The sequence below is a fragment of the Coregonus lavaretus genome, assembly GCF_964263955.1.
Source record: "Coregonus lavaretus genome assembly, chromosome: 12".
Taxonomy (NCBI): domain Eukaryota; kingdom Metazoa; phylum Chordata; class Actinopteri; order Salmoniformes; family Salmonidae; genus Coregonus; species Coregonus lavaretus.
The window spans coordinates 27,697,917-27,721,296 of record NC_139999.1 but is presented as its reverse complement, the minus strand read 5'-3'; the positions used below and the strand labels follow the sequence as shown (position 1 = coordinate 27,721,296).

Sequence of the window (23,380 nt, the reverse complement as noted above, 5' to 3'; positions counted from 1 at the left end):
AAACATGGATTACCACTGAAAACACTGCTACTCCTACTGCTCTCTCCTCGTCTGACCATGTGTTCTCGCATACCCCGAGAGCATCTGGTCAGAGGGGTGGTGGCACAGGAATCCTCATCTCTCCCAAGTGGTCATTCTCAATTTTTCCCCTAACCCATCTGTCTATCTCCTCATTTGAATTCCACGCTGTCACAGTCACTAGCCCATTTAAGCTTAATATCCTTGTCATCTATCGCCCTCCAGGTTCCCTTGGAGAGTTCATCAATGAGCTTGACGCCTTGATAAGTTCCTTTCCTGAGGATGGCTCACCCCTCACAGTTTTGGGGGATTTCAACCTCCCTACGTCTACATTTGACTCATTTCTCTCTGCCTCCTTCTTTCCACTCCTCTCCTCTTTTGACCTCACCCTCTCACCGTCCCCCCCTACTCACAAGGCAGGCAATACGCTTGACTTCATCTTTACTAGATGTTGCTCTTCTACTAATCTCACTGCAACTCCCCTCCAAGTCTCCGACCACTACTTTGTATCCTTTTCTCTCTCGCTCTCCTCCAACACTACTCACTCTGCCCCTACACAGATGGTAACGCGCCGCCGCAACCTTCGCTCTCTCTCTCCCACTACTCTCTCCTCTTCCATCCTATCATCTCTTCCCTCTGCTCAATCCTTCTCCCTCCAATCTCCCGATTCTGCCTCCTCAACCCTCCTCTCCTCCCTTTCTGCATCCGTTGACTCCCTGTGTCCCCTATCCTCCCGGCCGGCTCGGTCCTCCCCTCCAGCTCCGTGGCTTGATGACTCATTGCGAGCTCACAGAACAGAGCTCCGGGCAGCTGAGCGGAAATGGAAGAAAACTAAACTCCCTGCCGACCTGGCATCTTTTCACTCCCTCCTCTCTACATTTTCTTCATCTGTTTCTGCTGCTAAGGCCACTTTCTACCACTCTAAATTCCAAGCATCTGCCTCTAACCCTAGGAAGCTCTTTGCCACATTCTCCTCACTGCTGAATCCTCCCCCCCACCCCCCCCCCCCTCCTCCCTCTCTGTGGATGACTTCGTCAACCACTTTGAAAAGAAGGTTGACGACATCCGATCCTCGTTTGTTAAGTCTAATGACACTGCTGGTCCTGCTCACACTGCCCTACCCTATGCTTTGACTTCTTTCTCCCCTCTCTCTCCAGATAAAATCTTGCGACTTGTGACTGCAGGCCGCCCAACAACCTGCCCGCTTGACCCCATCCCCTCCTCTCTTCTCCAGACCATCTCCGGTGACCTTCTCCCCTACCTCACCTCGCTGATCAACTCATCCTTGACCGCTGGCTATGTCCCTTCCGTCTTCAAGAGAGCGAGAGTTGCACCCCTTCTCAAAAAACCAACACTCGATCCCACTGATGTCAACAACTACAGACCAGTATCCCTTCTTTCTTTTCTTTCCAAAACTATTGAGCGTGCCGTCTTTAGCCAACTCTCTTGCTATCTCTCTCAGAATGACCTTCTTGATCCAAACCAGTCAGGTTTCAGGACTGGTCATTCAACTGAGACTGCTCTTCTCTGTGTCACGGAGGCTCTCCACACTGCTAACGCTAACTCTCTCTCCTCTGCTCTTGTCCTTCTAGACCTGTCTGCTGCCTTTGATACTGTGAACCATCAGATCCTCCTCTCCACCCTCTCCGAGCTGGGCATCTCCGGCGCGGCTCACTCCTGGATTGCGTCCTACCTGACCGGTCGCTCCTACCAAGTGGCGTGGCGAGAAGCTGTCTCCGCACCACGTGCTCTCACCACTGGTGTCCCCCAGGGCTCAGTTCTAGGCCCTCTCCTTTTCTCCCTATACACCAAGTCACTTGGCTCTGTCATATCCTCACATGGCCTCTCCTATCATTGCTACGCTGACGATACACAACTAATCTTCTCCTTTCCCCCTTCTGATAACCAGGTGGCGAATCGCATCTCTGCATGTCTGGCAGACATATCAGTATGGATGACGGATCACCACCTCAAGCTGAACCCTGGCAAGACGGAGCTGCTCTTCCTCCCGGGGAAGGACTGCCCGTTCCATGATCTCGCCATCACGGTTGACAACTCCGTTGTGTCCTCCTCCCAGAGTGCGAAGAGCCTTGGCAACACCCTGTCGTTCTCCGCTAACATCAAGGCGGTGACCCGATCCTGCAGGTTCATGCTCTACAACATTCGGAGAGTACGACCCTGCCTTACACAGGAAGCGGCACAGGTCCTAATCCAGGCACTGGTCATCTCCCGTCTGGATTACTGCAACTCGCTGTTGGCTGGGCTCCCTGCCTGTGCCATTAAACCCCTACAACTCATCCAGAATGCCGCAGCCCGTCTGGTGTTCAACCTTCCCAAGTTCTCTCACGTCACCCCCCTCCTCCGCACACTCCACTGGCTTCCAGTTGAAGCTCGCATCCGTTACAAGACCATGGTGCTTGCCTATGGAGCTGTGAGGGGAACGGCACCTCCGTACCTTCAGGCTCTGATCAGTCCCTACACCCAAACGAGGGCATTGCGTTCATCCACCTCTGGCCTGCTGGCTCCCCTTCCTCTGCGGAAGCATAGTTCCCGCTCAGCCCAGTCAAAACTGTTCGCTGCTCTGGCACCCCAATGGTGGAACAAGCTCCCTCACGACGCCAGGACAGCGGAGTCACTCACCACCTTCCGGAGACATTTGAAACCCCACCTCTTTAAGGAATACCTGGGATAGGATAAAGTAATCCTTCTACCCCCCCCCCAAAAAAAACCCCAAAAATAAATAAATAAATTGTAAAGTGGTTATCCCACTGGCTATAGGGTGAATGCACCAATTTGTAAGTCGCTCTGGATAAGAGCGTCTGTTAAATGACGTAAATGTAAATGTAAAGTGTTTTAGGGAGCGTTTGACAGTGATGAAGGGTGGTCGTTTGACTGCGGACCCATTACGGACGCAGGCAATGAGGCAGTGATCGCTGAGATCCTGGTTGAAGACAGCGGAGGTGTATTTAGAGGGTAAATTAGTCAGGATGATATCTGAGGGTGCCCATGTTTACGGATTTAGGGTTGTACCTGGTAGGTTCATTGATTAATTTGTGTGAGATTGAGGGCATCTAGTTTAGATTGTAGGACGGCCGGGGTGTTAAGCATATCCCAGTTTAAGTCACCAAGCAGTACGAACTCTGAGAATAGATGGGCAAGCAAATCACATATGGTGTCCAGGGCACAACTGGGGGCTGAGGGTGGTCTGTAGCAAGCGGCAACAGTGAGAGACTTATTTCTGGAAAGGTGGATTTTTAGATGTAGAAGCTCAAACTGTTTGGGCACAGACCTGGATAGTATGATAGAGCTCTGCAGGCTATCTCTACAGTAGATTGCAACTCCGCCCCCTTTGGCAGTTCTATCTAGACGGAAAATGTTGTAGTTTGGAATGGACATTTCTGAATTTTTGGTGGCCTTCCTAAGCCAAGATTCAGACACTGCTAGAACATCAGGGTTCGCAGAGTGTGCTAACGCAGTGAATAACTCATACTTGGGGAGGAGGCTTCTGATGTTAACATGCAAGAAACCAAGGCTTTTACGGTTACAGAAGTCAACAAATGATAGCCCCTGGGGGGTAGGAGTGATAGTGGGGGCTACAGGGCCTGGGTTAACCTCTACATCACCAGAGGAACAGAGGAGGAATAGAATAAGGATATGGCTAAAGGCTTTAAGAACTGGTCTTCTAGTGCGTTTGGTACAGAGAAAGGGGGCAGATTTCCAGGCGTTGTAGAATAGATTCAGGGCATTATGTACAGACAAGGATATGGAAGGTTATGAGTACAGTTGAGGTACACCTAAGCATTGGGTAACTATGAAAGAGAGAGCATCACTGGAGGTACCGATTTGAGCCGGTCCCAGCGTGTATGGGGGGGTGGGACAAAGGAGCTCTCTGAGGCTGGTTGAGCTGAACTTGGGGCTCTACAGTGAAATTGTATAATAAGAACTAACCCAAACAGCAATAGGCTAGGCATATTGACATGGGAGAGAGGCATGGACTAAGATACAGTAGAATTTTATAGAAACAGTATATACATATGAGATGAGTAATGCAATGTTACCATGCACCTGCAACAAGATGGCTCAGATGTGCAAGTGCATTTTTAAAATGTTGAATGTAAAACATACCAACAGTAGCTGTACCGGTATCCATTTCATTTTTTTTTATTACAAACCAACATTTTTCAATGAGAACGGAAATCCACTTTGGGTTTAAAAAAAAAAGGACAGAAAATGAATACATTAATAGCTATCAATAAAATACATACATAAAACTACATCTTAATCATGGACTCTAAAATGGCCATAAGGCGTGCCTCCCTGGCAGTCACTTCCTTCTCTTGCCTCCACATCTGGACCCTTCTGGGAGGGAGAGGAGATGATGACCGGTGGGGTGAGAGAGGTACCTCATCCATCACTGCATACCACTTCCAGGCTGTGGCCTCCCCTCCGTCTGTGCTGACTCCGGTGGCTGGAGCTTTCAACTCCTGAAAAATATGGAAAAGGATAGCTTTCAGCATCAAACATACTGTACTACATGTAAAAGGTATTACGCCAATTGCGTTACAATTCTCTGGAATACTTGCACCTTTCTAACATGTACAGTGCATTCGGAAAGTATTCAGACCCCTTTTTCCACATATTTGTTACATTACAGCCTTATTCTAAAATGGATGAGGTTTTTTTCCCCTCATCAATCTACACACAATACCCCATAATGACAAAGCAAAAACAGGTTTTTAGACATTTTTGCAAATGTATTAAAAATAAAAACTGAAATATCACAAGCCATGTGTGTAGTAGATTGATGAGGGGGGAAAAAAACAATTTAATCAATTTTAGAATAAGGCTGTAATGAACAAAATGAGGAAAAAGTCAAGGGGTCTGAATACTTTCCGAATGCACTGTATATCTTCACACTTACGTGAATATGGCGGTGAAGCATAGGCAATAGATGGGAAAGTGTTGTTGCTCTCAGAGAAAAGGAGAACTTTATTAGCCAACTACAGCACAGCAATACATTTCAAGATAACATACAGTAGTGTATAGTTTATTTTTGCTTACGGTTTTCCCACTTATTTTTCACCCATGCAGTTGACCGCTGCTCCTCCAGCTCACACTCCTTCACGTAGATCCTGAAAATACATATGAAGTACAACGTTAACCAAAACATGAGCAAAGCAGAGTTGTGTGAACTTTCTGTAGATAGCTAGACTGCCACATACTTTATTAAATTGGAGTGCAAAGGTGAAACCGTAACGAGTGCAGCTTACCATTACTTACACCATAACAGGTTATGTGCAATGAAACTAGACCCATTCAGGCTGTAACCGTTCAGGTAGAAACTAATATTGCATATCATGAACATTTCAATCAGTTTAACACCGATAAACCAACGTGACAAATCAGAAAAACTAGAAAAAAATGAGAATAGTGGGACCAGCACCGCTGTGGAAAATAGTAATGTAGGCTACTGCATTACTAACGTTGGCTATAGCTAGTGGCAGAGCATAGTGTCATCTTGGTAAGCAACTCCAGTGTATATTTGGCCCTGTGTTTTAGGTTATTGTCCTGCTGAAAGGTGAATTCATCTCCAAGTCTCTGGTGGAAAACAGACTGAACCAGCTTTTCCTCTAGGATTTTGCCTGTGCTTAGCTCCATTCCATTAATTTTCCCCTGAAAAACTCCCCAGTCCTTAACGATTACAAGCATACCCATAACATGATGCAGCCACCACTATGCTTGAAAATATGGAGAGTGGTAGTCAGTGACGTGTTGTATTGGATATTCTCCAAGCATAGCACTTTGTATTCAGGACAAAAAGTTAATTGCATTGCCACATTTTTTGCAGTGTTACTTTACTGCCTTGTTGCAAACAGGATGCATGTTTTGGAATATTTGTATTATGTACAGGCTTCCTTCTCACTCTGTCAATTAGGTTAGTATTGTGGAGTAACTACAATGTTGTTGATCCATCCTCAGTTTTCTCCTATCACAGCCATTAAAAGCGGTTTCCTTCCTCTCCGGCAACTGAGTTAGGAAGGACGCCTGTATCTTTGTAGTGACTGGGTGTATTGATACACCATTCAAAGTGTAATTAATAACTTCACCATGCTCAAAGGGATATTCAGTGTCTGCTTTTCATTTTCTTTTACCCATCTACCAATAGGTGCCCTTCTTTGCGAGGCATTGGAAAACCTCTCTGGTCTTTGGTTGATTCTTCTGTGTTTGAAATTCACTGTTCGACTGAGGGAACTTACAGATAATTGTATGTGTGGGTTACAGAGATGAGGTAGTCATTCAAAAATCATGTTAAACACTATTATTGCACACAGAGTGAATCCATGCAATTCATTATGTGTCTTGTTAAGCAAATGTTTACCCATGAACTTATTTAGGCTTTCCATAACAAAGTGGTTGAATACTTATTGACTCAAGTTATTTCAGGTTTCCATTTTTTATTAATTTTGTAAACATTTCTAAAAACATAATTTCACTTTGACATTATGAGGTATTGTGTGTAGGCCAGTGACACAAAATCTCTAATCAATTTTAAATTCAGGCTATAACACAGCAAAATGTGGAAAAAGTAAAGGGGTTCAAATACTTTCTGAAGGCACTGTAGCTAGCTAAAGGCCCAGCAGGCTGCAGATCTGTTTTCAAAGATGTAACATTATGATGAAATAGTCAACAATTTTTAAGGAGAACAAAAACGACTTCCATTTGAACACCACCGCCGAAGCTTTGCTATTCACCATCTTCTAAGTTGTTTACTTGAAGAGATCTAGCTAGCTATCAAAACTCGCAGCCCCCCTCTTGTGGCTGTGAAATTACCGCAAAGTGTGCATCGCATTCTACTAAATGAAATGCCAAAATGAGTATAACATTCTGGCATTTAACATGTACTCATTTTTCAATAATTGAAATTGAAATTTTCTCATGCTGAGAATGTGTCATGCGCAATTGTGTTGTTTCCCGCTATTCGTTGATTTCGGTAGCACATCCCCATATCTAATTGATCAGCTGTTGTCATAGCCGAAAATAATATGACATCCGAGCATTTAAAGTATTTTCGAAATGTCACATACTATTAAACTTAATTTTTTCGCATACTCAAACAGCCTACTATTTAGGACGCAAGTATGGGAATTCGGACACGGCCACTGTCCCAGTATACAGGAAAGGCTGAAACAGTTGTTTCTGTCGGACGTTGACAGACAAAGTGTGAAGGAACATTCCACGACGGAGGTCTCACAGATCTACTGTAGGAAGATGTTTGTCTGCTCTGCTGCATTGTGAGCTGTGCATAGGGCTACACCACCAGAGCTGGCAGAAAACGGAGAGTGAGATATAAACCAAGGGAGGCTGGTGGAGAAGGAGAGGGGGGGGGGGGTGGGCGCAGCATGGCTTTCTTGCTGAGTAAAGCTGTAGCTTACTGCTCTGCAGCTGGTCTCTGACCAATCATGGCAGAGCTGCATGACAACTCGCCAATGGGCTGGGCCTGCTGCCTGTCTGTTCTATTGCGTGGAGGACAGCGTTTGTGATTTGTGACCCACCCCACCTTGGCTCTGTGTTGTGCTGTCTCATGGTTTTGGGGACTGCCAGCCAGGTCCAGTATGGGAGGAGAGCGAGAGAGAGAGGACATATTGAAACTGTAGCTCAGTGGCACTGGCAGGCTCAGGCTGCTGACGCTGAGACTCAGCAGGGCATGTGGAACGCAGCCTGACAGCACAGAGGATGGCTCACTGATGTTCACACTGATAGTCATGCACTGATGTATACACACATACTGTCTTTATACAGTACAGAAAGATGCACAGTGGCTTACTTTCTGCACACAGATTCAATTCACTATCATGCAATAGCCTACTTTTTGTGTGCTCTGTAAAACTGACACTCACCAATTCACTTTGACTTACTAGCCTTTTACATAGAAAATATCCAAGAACAGTGCTGCAAAAGTAGCATTCACATTGATCAGACAGATGTTCCATTGACATTGATGCACCTCAACTCTATTGGTCCAACATTGGGTACATTTTAAATAAAGTGACAAGTTTGAAGTCTGGTGCTATCACACTACTGTCACACTACCCTACACTGTTTCACTGTAACACACTGACAGTGGTATATTCTCTTACTGTAAAACACACAAACTTGCACTCTCACTCAGTAGTCATGTTCTAACACTACAGCCCAGAAATAGACTGGGAAACAAGCACTTGCCTCGCCCCACACATTGATTGTCTGTGACACAGGTTACAGTCAGGCCTCAGGCACGTGGCCACAAATAAACACGATGATGACCCCTAAGGAAGCCTTCCATTTCCTCTACACTCATCATGGACCATGGCACACACACAAAGACTGTGCTGCTAGGGGTACCTGCTTGGTTTTCAGTCGGCAACATGCACGTGTGTGTGTGTGCATCAAAGTGCCCTTTGTATAGTAGTGTATGTTCTTTTTATACAGCACGTTTGTTTGAGCAGGCTGATAGATGAACCTATTCACTTCCTACGCTAAATGTATTGTGTTGGACATAGTGAGTCAGAGGGGTGTCTTTTATAAAAAAAGAGCAGTGGGAGCCTGGCCTGTCCTGCGGATGTGGAAAGTGACCCTGCGATGGCATCTGTTAGCATGTGAGTCAGATGTGTGGACATGTATTAAATCAGACAGATGGAACCCAACACAGTGTTTTATTATGCATGCACTTGAGGATTTTATTAAGAGTGTGTGTCTTTGTTTGTTTGTCATGGCTGCCTGTGCTGTACCATCTCACAGCTGATCCAGGAACAACCTTCACCTCACTGAGCTGCCTGCCTGCCATGTAGAGACCATGTGAATCAGATAGGCTGTGTCAGAGAGGCTGATTTGTCAGTGCACTCAGGAATAGCCCATGTATACTGAACAAAAATATAAATGCAACATGCAACAATTTCTAAGATTTGACTGAGTTACAGTTCATATAAGGAAATCAGTCAATTGAAATAAATTCATTAGGCTCATTCATTAGAGATATGCATCTGTTGGTCACAGATGGCCTTAAAAAAAGGCAGGGGCGTGGATCAGAAAACCAGTCAGTATCTGGTGTGACCACCATTTGCCTCATGCAACGTGACACATCTCCGTCGCTTAGAGTTGATCAGGCTGTTGATTTTTGGCCTGTGGAATGCTGTCCCACTCCTTTTTAATGGCTGTGCCAAGTTGCGGGAACTGGAACACACTGTCGTACACGTCAATCCAGAGCATCCCAAACATACTCAATGGGTGACATGTCTGGTGAGTATGCAGGCTATGGAAAAACGGGGACATTTTCAGCTTTTAGGAATTGTGTACAGATCCTTGCGACATGGGGCCGTGCATTATCATGCTGAAACATGAGGTGATTGCGGCGGATGAATGGCACGACAATGAGCCTCAGGATCTCATCACGGTATCTCTGTGCATTAAAATTGCCATCGATAAAATGCAATTGTGTGCCTGCCCATACCATAACCCCACCGCCACCATGGGGCAATACACTGTTCACAACGTTGACATCAGCACACTGCTCGCCCACATGACGCCATACACATGGTCTGCGGTTCTGAGGCCGGTTAGACGTACTGCCTCTAAAACGACTTTGGAGGCGGCTTATGGTAGAGAAATTAACATTCCATTCTCTGGCAACAGCTCTGGTGGACATTCCTGCAGTCAGCATGCAAATTGCACGCTCCCTCAACTTGAGACATCTCTAGCATTGTGTTGTGACAAAATTGCACATTTTCGAGTGGCCTTTTATTGTCCTCAGCATAAGGTGCACCTGTGTAATGGTCATGCTGTTTAATCAGCTTCTTGATATGCCACACCTGTCAGGTGGATGGATTATCTTGGCAAAGAAGAAATGGTCACCAACAGGGATGTAAACAAATTTGTGCCCAAAATTCGAGAGAAATACACTTTTTGTGCTTATTGAAAAATTCTGGGATCTTTTATTTCAGCTCATGAAACATGGGACCAACACTTTACATGTTGTGTTTGTTCAGTGTAGATACTAGATTTTAGATAGGGCTGGGAATTGCCAGTGACCTCACGATACGGTATCACAATGCTTAGGGGCCGATACGATATGTATTGCAATTCTCACGATTTCTATATATATTACGATTTCTATATGTATTGCGATTCGATACTGTGATTTTATTGCGATTCGATGTTCCAAACATATTGCTCACCATATGTCTTCTGCAGAGGGACGAGAAAACAAGTTTGGATCGGTCATGGAAACAAGCTATGAAGGAAAAATACCAGAGTTTTGGTGCAAGTACAGCCAACTAGTGCAAAAATAATATTCTGATATTGTCGATTTCATGATATGACTTCAAAGAGAATATCCCGATATGTATCTATTTTTTTCCTGTATCACTAGTTTTAGGTGTGGATTGGTATGTTTAATATGTGTCAATGTTGGTGTACTGCAACTGTTGGTCCACTTGGAGCTGTGAATCTCTTGCCTCCGGGAGACTGAGTGGGCCTGTAGTGACGCATGGAGCCCAGAGGGAGTAGAGAGAGGTGAGGCGTGCCCAGGAGAGACACAGGAGGGAGTGATGCGTGGCCCTAGCCTGCCTGTGTGTTTGTAAAGCCAAGCTGCAGCAGCACAGGGCCTCCCTCCAGACCACACTGCTCTCTCAGCCCTACTCAGAACAGCCTCTGCCTGCCCAGTCAGCTCTTTCCCACAATCTCTCCTCAACTGCAGTTTTTCTAAAAAACATTCCTCTCTCCCATTTCATTATTGTCTCTTTCTCCTCCTGTTTTTCCCCTGGACTGTTCCCCTCACTAGGTGTGTGTTGGCCAGTCGCCACAGGCTGTATCTCCTGGGGGAGCTTGGTTCAGAGTCAGTCTGCCCAAAGAGCTGCCAGGGAGCCGGCAGCTTGCTGCGTTGGCTGCAGATTTTATTAGGAATTCTGGACCATTCTCTGCTTTCCTCCCCCCTCAGTTAGCAACGGCATCCATCAGAGTGGTGGTGTTGTACTGTAGTGTAGTACTAGCAACCTGAGGGAAGAATATTCTATCCCTCCCTTATCTCTCTCTCCAGTGGCTTATGCAGAGTTGAGGATAACAACAGGATGATGATGATGATGATGAATAGAGAGCTGCTGCTGTGTGAATAATTTAGGAGGGCTGTGTTTTTAAGATGGTGGTGTAGAACAGAAGGTGTGTTGTATCGAGCGCCTCTATCTGCCGCAGTGACTCTCTCTGCTCTCACAGGGATCCTTCGTGGACTTCACAAAATCTAAAACCAACCAGCAGACAAGTTAAACAATAACGCTGTCCGTAATGTCAGAACCACTCTCCACCTGGCCAGGTTTGTTTGGGCTGGCCTGAGGTGCTCAGGTTCTTATATAGTGGCAGTGTTCACAGGCTGTGTGTGCCCAGCCCTATGGGCACAGGACCAGCCCAGAAACCACAGCCCTCTGGCACTAAACAACAAGGGCTTTTACAATCACCTTCACCCCTTGACAAACCCCCCCCCCCCCGGTTGTCAGTGTTCCATTTCATTATTCATTGTTTGCTCAGCTCAAATCTCTGTGCCCTCTGGCTAGAATAAAAATTAGGTTGTATGTGATGTCGGGTCGGATTTGCAGAAGTGTATATAGTCTAATACATGTTTAATCTTAGGAATAAGGCTAGGTGTTCTTTTTTTTCTTCTTTTTTTGAAGATAAACCATGTATGCTTGTATTCACTGCTATATCATTGTCCCCTCCACTGGGATCTTATGATGTCGATCTTATCGCTCTCCTCCACTCCACCATATCTGTGTGCAGGAGATTATTTAATATCACCTCTGACTGTGCCTTTTGCGCACCTATGCAGAGATCTTACATCTTCAGTCTGTCTCCTCTGCTCTGCCCTCTCTCCCTTGCTGCAGTATGTGGTAGTTGGTGGTACTGTAAGGTGTGTGTGTGTGTATGTATGTGCGAGATACTAGAATGAAGTCAAGCAGTTTGAAATGGAAGACACCATGTTGCCAACCTATGCCCTATGGACTTAAATGAGTTGAGTAGGAGGTGGTGGCTAGGTAGGTGAATGCCTCACAGTGAGTGAACCAAGGTTACAGTCCCTTAAACTCCCCTCTGTCCCCTGCACAATGGACAGTGACTGATCACACACCATGTGTGGGGGTGTGAAGCTGGACTGGCACTATGAAACACTACCTAATATCACACCCTGTCCCTCATCCCTCTGTCCCTTTGGTTTGGTGAGAGGGAGGTGGGTTGGTGGGATGGACCCAAAGTGATAAGAGGGGTTTCCCATTTCTGCTGCAGTCTGCTGTGTGATGCTGCTACAGTAGCTGTCTCCTGCTCCTGCGGTACTGGCATGGCCGGGCCTCATTTATAACATGTTACAGCCTGAGGTTAGCCATACATTTAGTACAGCTCCCTAACAAATGGAGAAAGCAGCTCTCACCAGGCACTGGTAGCCACTAGGGCTGGGAATTGCCAGGGACCTCATAATACTATATTTTCACGATACTTTAGTGCCGATACGATATGTATTACGATTCTATATGTATTGCGATTCGATACTGTGATTTTATTGCGATTCGATGTTCCAAACATATTGCTCACCATATGTCTTCTGCAGTGGGACGAGAGCCATGAGAAAACAAGTTTTGATCGGTCATGGAACTTAAGTGCTAAAAACAAATTGGCTCCCTATTTATAAAGAAGATGGAGAGCAAGCTATGAAGGAAAAATACTGGAGTTTTGGTGCATGTACAAAAGTTTTGAGAATGACACATATTCATTTTCACAAAGTCTGCTGCCTCAGTTATTATGATGGCAATTTGCATATACTCCAGAATGTTATGAAGATTGATCAGATGAATTGCAATTAATTGCAAAGTCCCTCTTTGCCATGAAAATGAACTTAATGCCCCCAAAAAACATTTCAGCCCTGCCACAAAAGGACCAGCTGACATCATGTCAGTGATTCTCTCATTAACACAGGTGAGCGTGTTGACGAGGACAAGGCTGGAGATCACTCTGTCATGCTGATTGAGTTAGAATAACAGACTGGAAGCTTTAAAAGGAGGGTGGTGCTTGAAATCATTGTTCTTCCTCTGTTAAGCATGGTTACCTGCAAGGAAACGTGCCGTCATCATTGCTTTGCACAAAAAGGGCTTCACAGGCAAGGATATTGCTGCTAGTAAGATTGCACCTAAATCAACCATTTATCGGATCATCAAGAACTTCAAGGAGAGAGACTCAATTGTTGTGAAGAAGACTTCAGGGTGCCCAAGAAAGTCCAGCAAGTGCCAGGACCGTCTCCTAAAGTTGATTCAGCTGCGGATTTGGGGCACCACCAGTGCAGAGCTTGCTCAGGAATGGCAGCAGGCAGGTGTGAGTGCATCTGCACGCACAGTGAGGTGAAGACTTTTGGAGGATGGCCTGGTGTCAAGAAGGGCAGCGAGGAAGCCACTTCTCTCCAGGAAAAACATCAGGGACAGACTGATATTCTGCAAAAGGTACAGGGATTGGACTGCTGAGGACTGGGGTAAAGTCATTTTCTCTGATGAATCCCCTTTCTGAATGTTTGGGGCATCCGGAAAAAAGCTTGTCCGGAGAAGACAAGGTGAGCGCTACCATCAGTCCTGTGTAATGCCAACAGTAAAGCATCCTGAGACCATTCGTGTGGGGTTGCTTCTCAGCCAAGGGAGTGGGCTCACTCACAATTTAGCCTAAGAACACAGCCATGAATAAAGAATGGTACCAACACATCCTCCGAGAGCAACTTCTCCCAACCATCCAAGAACAGTTTGGTGACGAACAGTGCCTTTTCCAGCATGATGGAGCACCTTGCCATAAGGCAAGTGGCTCGGGGAACAAAACATAGACATTTTGGGTCCATGGCCAGGAAACTCCCCAGATCTTAATCCCATTGAGAACTTGTGGTCAATCCTCAAGAGGCGGGTGGACAAACAAAAACCCACAAACTCCAAGCATTGATTATGGAAGAATGGGCTGCCATCAGTCAGGATGTGGCCCAGAAATTAATTGACAGCATGCCAGGGCGGATTGCAGAGGTCTTGAAAAAGAAGGGTCAACACTGCAAATATTGACTCTTTGCATAAACGTAATGTAATTGTCAATAAAAGCCTTTGACACTTATGGAATGCTTGTAATTATACTTCAGTATACCATAGTAACATCTGACAAAAATATCTAAAAACACTGAAGCAGCAAACTTTGTGAAGACCAATAATTGTCATTCTCAAAACTTTTGACCACGACTGTACAGCCAATTGGCGTGAAAACAATATTGCAATATTGTCAAAACAATATGATGTATGGTGAAATAATATCCCGATATGTAACTGTTTTAAATGGGGAGCCAATTTTGTTTTTAGCACTTTTAATTTCCATTACTGATCAAAACGTGTTTTCTCATGGCTCTCTCGTCTTTCTGCAGCAGACATATAGTGAGCAATATGTTTGGAACATCAAATCGCAGTATCGAATCGCAATACATATATAATCTTGAGAATCGCAAAATACATATCCTATCGACACCTAAGTATCATGATAATATCGTATTGTGAGGTCCCTGGCAATTCCCAGCCCTAGAAGCTAGTGTGTGAGCTATTTAGCTCATAGTACAAATGGCATGTGGTGGTTTGCGCGTGTGTGTGTGTGTTGTAACTAACACACGTTACACGGGAGCGATTGCCGATAGCCCAACACAGGAGCAGAATGAGGTGCTGAGGATTGGTGAGTTGTCTGAGGATTCATTTTTGGCCTGTCAATGATACGACCAGGCCTGTGACTGTTCATCACACACGCAGCACATAGGCTTTACCACTGCAGATAATTTACTGGACATGATAATTCTTCAGACCTCTGTGTACTGTACACCCTGCAGCGCTTGTCTGGAGCATGATTGTTATGAAGCCAAACCGTTATAGAGTTTATGCTAAGCAGCAAAGCTGAAGTAGATGCTAACATGAAGTGTTCCCTTTGATTGATTCATGATGCCATATTGAAGATAATTTGTCCAAACTCTTTGTTTGTATGGTTTAATTGATCTAAACAGTTGCTTATCCGAATGTAGGCCTCCATTAATGGTGCCTGACAGTGAGGCTCATGGATGTGCTTTTAACTCCAAACAGGGAGCAGATGATTGGTGTCAGACGTTTGCTGTATAAATAGGCTACTTATGCAAATGGTTTTGATTAGCTTTTTTTTTTTCTCTGGCAGCGACTGACCTGTACTGCTTCTGTAATCAAGGGCTCTCCACACTGTATCAAAAAGGAGGCCATTTTCACACAGCCGTGCCTGTTACTGCTCATCCATCTGTCTACTGATGATGATGATGATGATGGAGACTAGGATGCAGTGACAAGGACAACTTTTCATAATTTAGCAAATTTATTTTGACAGCTTTGAGAACCATTACATGAATATAGCCATTTTGGGATCCTCTTTGATTCTCCCTCTGATCTTTATTTAGATCCATATTGAGATCTCTTCAGTATTATTATTCACCGGTCTGTCTGATGGTGATTCTCCTGCTGCAGGACACCCCTGGCAGTCCTCGTCTGTCAGTCTGTCCTCCTCTCTTCCAGTGCCATCTGTTGGCATCCATGTGTGTTTCCTGCTGCTAACACGGTACTCTACTTTCACGGTACTCTACTTTCCAGGCCAGGACTACTCTGCTGCCTACTTATGTAAGCCCCGTCTCAAGAGAAATCTCTCTCAGGCTGGGTGTAGGTGTGGTTGGCTGGAGCCTATGGAAAAGCGTAATAGGTTGCCTTTGTGACTCCATGTTGCCTTTTGTTGGACAGGAATGAAGGTAGCAGTATGCAGGTTCCAGGATGTAGACATATGTAAAACTGGCTGAACACTAAACAGGCAATACTAAGGCATTTGTTCTATTTGTTGTCTTTATTCCAACCTCTACTTAAATCCATCCCCACCCTGTCTCGTTGGGCTGTCCTCCTCCTTCACACGACTTCTGTCCTTTAGTCTGCCTGTCCTGACGTGTTTGGATCAGCATGTGGTGGTGTCGGGCCAGAGGGTGGTTCTGATCCAATAAGGGTCTGTCCTGCACCTCTCCGTCTCCCTGCCTGCAGTTTTAATCTGCAGAGTGCACCTTGGCCCATTAGAACAGTCAATCTGAGCTCAACTCTCCAAATTGTGCTGCCGGGACGAGTCTGTACCACAGTGCTGAAGTAAGCATCTCTTTCTTTCCTCTCTCCTACTGCAGCACAGCACAGCCATCTAGTGTATATGCTTCTAGCACACAGAGGACTTTGATGCACCAATAATAAACTGTCAAGGCAAAGGGAAAAACACTCAGCCTAACTTTTCTGGGGTGTGCTGAGGGCATAACACTTAACCCACTGAGACTGTGGGTCTGAACTTCAGTATCGGCTAAATGCCATTTACTAACACTTTAGCCTTGACTCCAGCCGTTCGAGAATACAGTGTTGAGGTCTGGTACCACGAAACCATGCAACCTCTTAAGCAGGATGGGCCACCAAATCCAACATGACAGCTCCTGCGTCCTCTGTTAGTGATTAGGCAGTCGGTGGCAGTAGATAGATATTTTTGTTGGTTCTTTTTAGATACGTGAATCTCAAGCCAGGTGGAGTCCTCCAGAATCCCCTCCGAGTCCATTTAGATCTACAACACAGCCCATCTTCATCTAGTCATCATGATGCCATCATCACCTTGTAGAAGAAGGGACCAGGCAGGGTCCCTTCTCCTGCCCATCCTGCCTGGCATGATTGAAGTGGTGAGGCCAGCGAGCGTTAAATTAGTCTTCGAAAAGGGGACACCTTATTTTCTGTGTCTGATTGGTGTGAGGACCACGGTCTCTACTCCTACGTATACACACAGGGGTAGTTACCGTTACTGTAGCAATGTTGTCCTATGTGAACTATAATGTAGAGGGAAATGGAACACAGAGTACAGTAGGTAGCTTAATGCAGTTGGGATCTTTTTTATTCTCCAGGCCCTCTGTAGTCCTCCTCCCCTCGCCCCCCAGCTCTCCTCTACTGTTATAGCCCCTTACTTCAGCAGTGCTCTTCTTCTTGGGCAAAAACGGTTGAATTATTCATAGAAACTAGTCGCTCTGAGCGCACACACACAGCAAGGGCAGGATGGCGAGGTGTGAGGACGTCCATGACTTTGTGTTTGTAAACATGTGTGCGGTGGGTCTGTGTGTGTGGGTGGGGGGGGTGTATATAAGGATGTTGTTGTAGTACAGGGCTTTGACATCATGTGGCTGCAGAAACCATAGCTCTGACTGGGCAACATTTTCTCCCGTAGTTTGCTAAATGAAAGAGTTAACATCCCCAGTTACAGCCTACAGAGCCCAGAGAAGGCAGTCTAATTGGTCTGATCATATGTATTCAAGCTGCTGCCTGAGAGGCCACTGTGTTGAAATGGTGCCATCTAGTGGCAGGTGAATAGTAGTGACATTCTATGATCTCTGAAATGACTATTTGACAAAAACAAATGAATTAGTAATGTATACAAGTTGTCTTCCTCCTGATCACTATAACCATCCAGACATAACTATCCAGACAGTAAGACAGTATACAGACTGACTGTTGGCTCGCTCTGTCCTCTCCAGAAGCCCAGTTTGGTGAGAGACAGTCCCCTGTCGTCCCGGTGAGAGAGAAAGACCCCCTCGGCAGGCTGGCCACACCCCCACCCTCCCGCCTCCATGTATCCTGAATCTACCGCAGACTCACCTGCCCGCCTCTCCCGACAGACTGGCTCGCCGGGCATGATCTACAAGTAAGTCCACACGCGTGCGCACATACACAGGCTGTGTCCGAATACCCATACTTGCGTTGTAAATAGGAGGCTTTTTGGGTATGCAAAAATAGAACGTTTTATAGTATGTGAAATTTCGAAAATGTAGTATGCTTTAAATGCCAGGATGTTATACTCATTTTGGCTTTTCATCTTGTAGAATTTACTGCACACTATTCAGGAAGAGAATTGTCTTTTCACACCCACGTGTGTTTGAACACCGTTGATAATCAGAATAGGGGACACACTACGAAAATGTACGAATGGCGGGAAACAAGCGCGATGAATCCTCAGTATGTTGATATTTGTTGCTTACTGAATACGTTTTTACTAAACTCTACGTTCTAAATATTAAGTAGTATTAATAGTACACAGCATGTAGGTTTAGTAAGTAGTAGGCAGGACAGATTTCGGACATGGCCAAACACACACACACTCATTGTGGCATGTGGTCTGATGGTGCATGCAGTTAATTTGTCCAGCCTGATTTTAAAAAGAAACGTCCATACTTCATGCCACTTCCATTCTATTCAGGACTTCTATTCAGGACTCTCACTGCAAGCAGTCGTGTATCTACTCGTGTCATGGCCAAACCTTTGAAATAGGGAATAGATAGAGCATCAGTAACAACTTGGTTCTCTGAGACAAAGAAACCAATGGGCTGGTATCCATTCCTTCTATCTACAGTGGAAACACTTGTTTCTGTTCTAGCACAGCCCCTTTCCTGCTGTTCCACATGCTACCAGCATGTGGTGCCAGAGAACAATTTTTCTTAGTGTTACGTGTCCTATTTGTTGTCTTTCTATGTGTAGCATATTTTTGGGGTTTTTACTTTCCTTAAACAATATTTGTCCACCTCACAGTTCAGCTGTCGGAGATTTGAGCGTTAAATGCATCAGGGCATTGCGTGCATATAGGCCTAGACGTCCACTCCACTGTATGATATTAATACAAAATATAGAAATTTAAAGGAAGAGAAACTTAGCCTGAAAGAATGATCGGTAGCATGTTCCCAACACCAAAATGCATTTATTTGTCCTTGTCAGATAGGCTAGGCTACTGCTATACAGATACATTGAATGTACAAAACATTAGGAACAGCTTCCTAATATTGACTTGCACCCCCCTTTGCCCTCAGAACAGCCTCAATTCGTCGGGGCATGGACTCTGCAAGGTGTTGAAAGCATTCCACAGGGATGCTGGCCCATGTTGACTCCAATGCTTCCCACAGTTGTGTCAAGTTTGCTGGATGTCCTTTGGGTTGTGGACCTAGCAGCGTTGCAGTTCTTGACACTCAAACCTGTGCGCCTGGCACCTACTACCATACCCCCTTTAAAGGTACTTAAGTCTTTAGTCTTGCCCATTCACCCTCTGAATGGCACACATACACAATCCATGTCTCAAGGCTTAAAAGTCCTTCTTTAACCGGTCTCCTCCCCTTCATCTACACTGATTTGAAGTGGATTTAACAAGTGACATAAATAAGGGATCAAAGCTTTCACCTGGTCAGTCTGTCATGGAAAGAGCAGGTGTTCCTATTGTTTTGTACACTTAGTGAATAGGTGTAGCCTACAGAAGGAGGCTAATTTGTTAATATTCAATCAGATTTTTTAAAATAAAGATAAGCATTATATTATTAGATTAAAGGAGTAGGCCTTACTCTGGTAGGCCTAAAACGTAATTTTTCCTCACAAGTTCAACTGCCGGTGCGCACTGCCTTCATAGGCCTGCAGTAGCTAAAGCTTTATTAGGGTAATATCAAAGTAACTCAAGCTATTGTTTATAGAGAATATACAAACAGGTTATTACATTGCAGTTTATTTTAAGGTTATTTTTGCGTCTCTGCCTACTTGTTTTAACCTTTTCATGGTTTGAGTGCAGTAACCTAGTAATTCTATTAGGCTATATTGCGGCAACAGTTGGTACTTAATATGTCAAAAGAAAATGGCTCAACATAATGAAACAAAACACTTATTGCATACTTAAAGAACTGGTTTAAACCTTAACAAAAGTTTTGAACAGGCTATATTGCATCACTTACCAACAAAAGCGAGTGCCTACCGTACCCAACCAATGACAGCAATAAGCTAATATTATTTATTTTACAACAGGCCTACTTAGAACCTATCTTAAACTAAATACGGAGCACGAAATTAAAAAGACAGTTCGAACTTAATTTAACCAACGAAAATGAAATAAAACACCTTTTGCATATTTAAAGAACTAGTTTAGATTAATAAATAGGCCAATAATAATAATAATAATACATGTTTGAAAGTGCACGTTCTACTCATTTTTGTCACTACAATCTTAACTTTTATTTTACTTCAATGAAAAAGGCCTCCATCTTCGCTATCAACTGTAGTCTAGGCCAAGGCTCCTCTCACGCGCTCTCTCTGTCTCCTCAGCAGCAGGCGCACGAGAGGTGAGCGGCCGGAACAAGTTTCAGCTGTACCTAATCTATACGTTTTATTGAGTGTCAATTTGCTGACACTGAAAACAAGCTCCTGCAGTTCTAATCACCCATTCAATTAACAGAGGACGGGTCCAGTCGGTAAATCTGTTTTATTTGCACATCCTCAAGACCTGTGGCAATTACATCAGACCCGACCCAGATCCGACAAAAGTCAGAATTTAGGACCCAGACCCGCTCGGGTCCCGGGTCGGATCTCGGAATTTCGGGTCTGTTGGACCCGTAAAGACCTGTGGTGTGCATGCACACCTCTAGTGTGGTGTCTGAGTGTCAGTGAATGGCATTCAGGGTCTAGTGATACACTAAGTTTTACTATTCCTTGTGAAACTAGGCTTTCCTCTCACATGCTGCATGTGTTATACTACGTTGTTCCTCTTTCTCGCTTGTGGCTTACTGTTCCCTCCTCCCAACTGCTACATGTTAATCTAAGCTGTACTCTCTCCTCCTCCTCTCTTCCTTCTCCCCTCTCTTCGCTATCTCCTAATCTCTTCCGCTGGCCTCAGCGCACGCTATGGGAGCCCTAAACGACAGCTGCAGTTCTACAGGTACCCTCCTCTCTCTCTCTCTCTCTCTCTCTCTCTCTCTCTCTCTCTCTCTCTGTGTCTCTCTCTCTCTCTGTGTCTCTCTCTCTCTCTGTGTCTCTCTCTCTCTCTCTGTGTCTCTCTCTCTCTCTCTCTGTGTCTCTCTCTCTCTGTGTCTCTCTCTCTCTGTGTCTCTCTCTGTCTCTGTGTGCTTACCGTGGAACCCGGCTCGGACTGCTGACTCATACTTCTCTATGTCAGTCTGAATCATCCTCTGATGGTATTTTTACTAGTCACCGTTCGGCTAACTAGCACTCACATTTTCTCTCTAATGGACACCCCATTGTGCTGTTTGCAATGTTGTTCAGAGGCCATATTTGTAGTCTGCATCGCACTCTGCCAAAGACTTTGAAATAGGTATCAAAGTGTTGCATGTAAAAGTGACCTCATACTTCAGTTTGTGAAGTTTGTACTGTACTCGGCCCAGCCCAGTAGTGTGGTATCAGGGTTGTCTGTCTTCTTGCTGTTTCAGAGAGGCATCATGTTTTATGGGCTGAGAGATGAAGCCTTATTCTGCTGATCTGGTTATAAAAAAAACCTGACACTGTGTATGCAGGGTAATGAGCTCGCTATCTGATTTTTTTATCTCCGAGCCTTCCCTTGCAAATGTCTGTCCTTTTTTAAGTGCAACGAGTCCCGCTGCTGCCCTGGCACAGAGAGGGAATCGATCACTGCTTCACTCTCTGTCTGTCTCACACAGACTGGCTAGAAGTGTGATGGGAAGGGCAGTTTACCACTTTTCAATAATTTCATCATTGCACACTAAATGGACATGGCCGTTATTTTTCCGGTAATGTGTTGACCTGATGTAATGTGAGAGTATGATGCATAGTACATTTGAGAATGCTATAACGTTTGCCAAGTAAGCTTGCTACAGCACACATTCAAGCCCTGTTTACACTGGCACTTAAAAGCTGGTACGAATGGAATTCTCAAATTCGAGTTTGATCGAAGGAAAACCCGGGCCAGCGCAGCCCAGTTTCACAACTGGTGCCAGCTCGATTTAGAATTCAGGCTGGTGACGCCGTTACTATGCAACCCCAAGCGGATCACTGCTGGATGCTGACACCACGTTTAGCTAGCTTGTCTGGGCTTGTTGAAGTTAACTAGTACAAGGACAAGCAGTACTGCTGTTGTCAGACATTACCACCATAGCTGGATCCTTCATTTATTTTTGCACTACGCAAACTTTTATGAGAACCGTCAGCCCTCGAATGCTAAGTACAGTAGCTACCTAACGTTTGGCTTGCAACTCAGAGTTGAAACAAGCTAGCTAGCTAACGTGAGCTAGTAGGAGTTTTAGCTGGCCAGGTAGTACTGAAAGCTAGTTAGCTACATCATATCAAACCTGTTGTTTTGGTTTGCTTGGTTAGCTAGCTAGCTAATAGCCAATGCTATGGCAAGGCAGGAATTAAGCTAGCTAGCCTGTTAAGCCTGTTATGCTAGCGACAACGCTAACCGTTTAACTAGCTAGCTAACGTTAGCAAGCTAAATACATGGCTCGGAGTCTGGCTGGCACTGGCAGGAGTATGGGGTAATGTTAGTTACAGCATGGTGAGGGTGAATTAAATTATTCAACATCTTGCTAGCTAGCAACATTAGCTAAGCCAGCTGCACAGTCAAATATTGGCTACCTAGCAACATTTTTAATTTCTGGAGGCAATGGAAACACAATTTGAGCAAGCCCACCAAGGCCAGGTCAACCTGGGTTGACTTCAAAGTGCCAATGGAAACGGGGCTTCAGTTATGCCATGTTTGTACCCTTATTAGGCTTACCACATAGTTTTTGTGGTTTCATAAATGTTTTTGCTGTTTTCTGGGAGGCAGGGATTCTAGCAGGATGGTACAGTGGAAAATACCACGTACTTGCTACTTTGTTACACTGGTCAAGCAAGACATGACATCTCAGCACAATAACACTTTTTGAGAACAACAGCATTCGGTGTTTGTTGCAATTCATGCTTCTGTAGGTGTGGACATTAGATACAGTGCCTAGTGAAAGTCTACTCACCCCTTGCACAGTTGTCACATTTTGCTGCCTTAAAATGTAATCTAAAAAGGGATTCAATTGGATATTTTCCCCTGCGGATCTAGTATAGAAATGTTTTCTAAATGAATACAAAATAGAAATGTCTTTGCGCGTCTTCACACCCCAGAGTTAATACTTGGTGTAAGCACCTTTTGGCAGCAATTACAGCTGAAATTATTTTGAATAAGATTCTACCAACTCTGCACAACTCTTAGGGCAACATACATTACATGACCAAAAGTATGTAGACACATGCTCGGCGATCATCTCATTCCAAAATCATGGGTATTAATATGGAGTTGGTCCCCCCTTTGCTGCTATAACAGCCTCCACTCTTCTGGGAAGGCTTTCCACTAGATGTTGGAACATTGCTGCGGGGACTTGCTTCCATTCAGCCATGAGCATTAGTGAGGTTGGGCACTGATGTTGGGTGATTAGGCCTGGCTCGCAGTCGGCGTTCCAATTAATCTCAAAGGT

The 23,380-nt window shown here is 44.9% G+C and overlaps 1 protein-coding gene across 1 annotated transcript in view; it reads left to right on the top strand.

Moving 5' to 3' along the window:
• The window catches only part of LOC311138568 (voltage-gated potassium channel subunit beta-2-like), a 166,807-nt gene that overhangs the window by 48,091 nt on the left and 95,336 nt on the right, over window positions 1-23,380 (top strand). Inside the window, exon 3 of the mRNA XM_084173312.1 lies at window positions 17,636-17,802. Within this exon, the coding sequence (XP_084029438.1) occupies window positions 17,729-17,802 (74 nt within the window). The 5' untranslated portion in view covers window positions 17,636-17,728. The remainder of the gene's footprint in view (window positions 1-17,635; window positions 17,803-23,380) is intronic.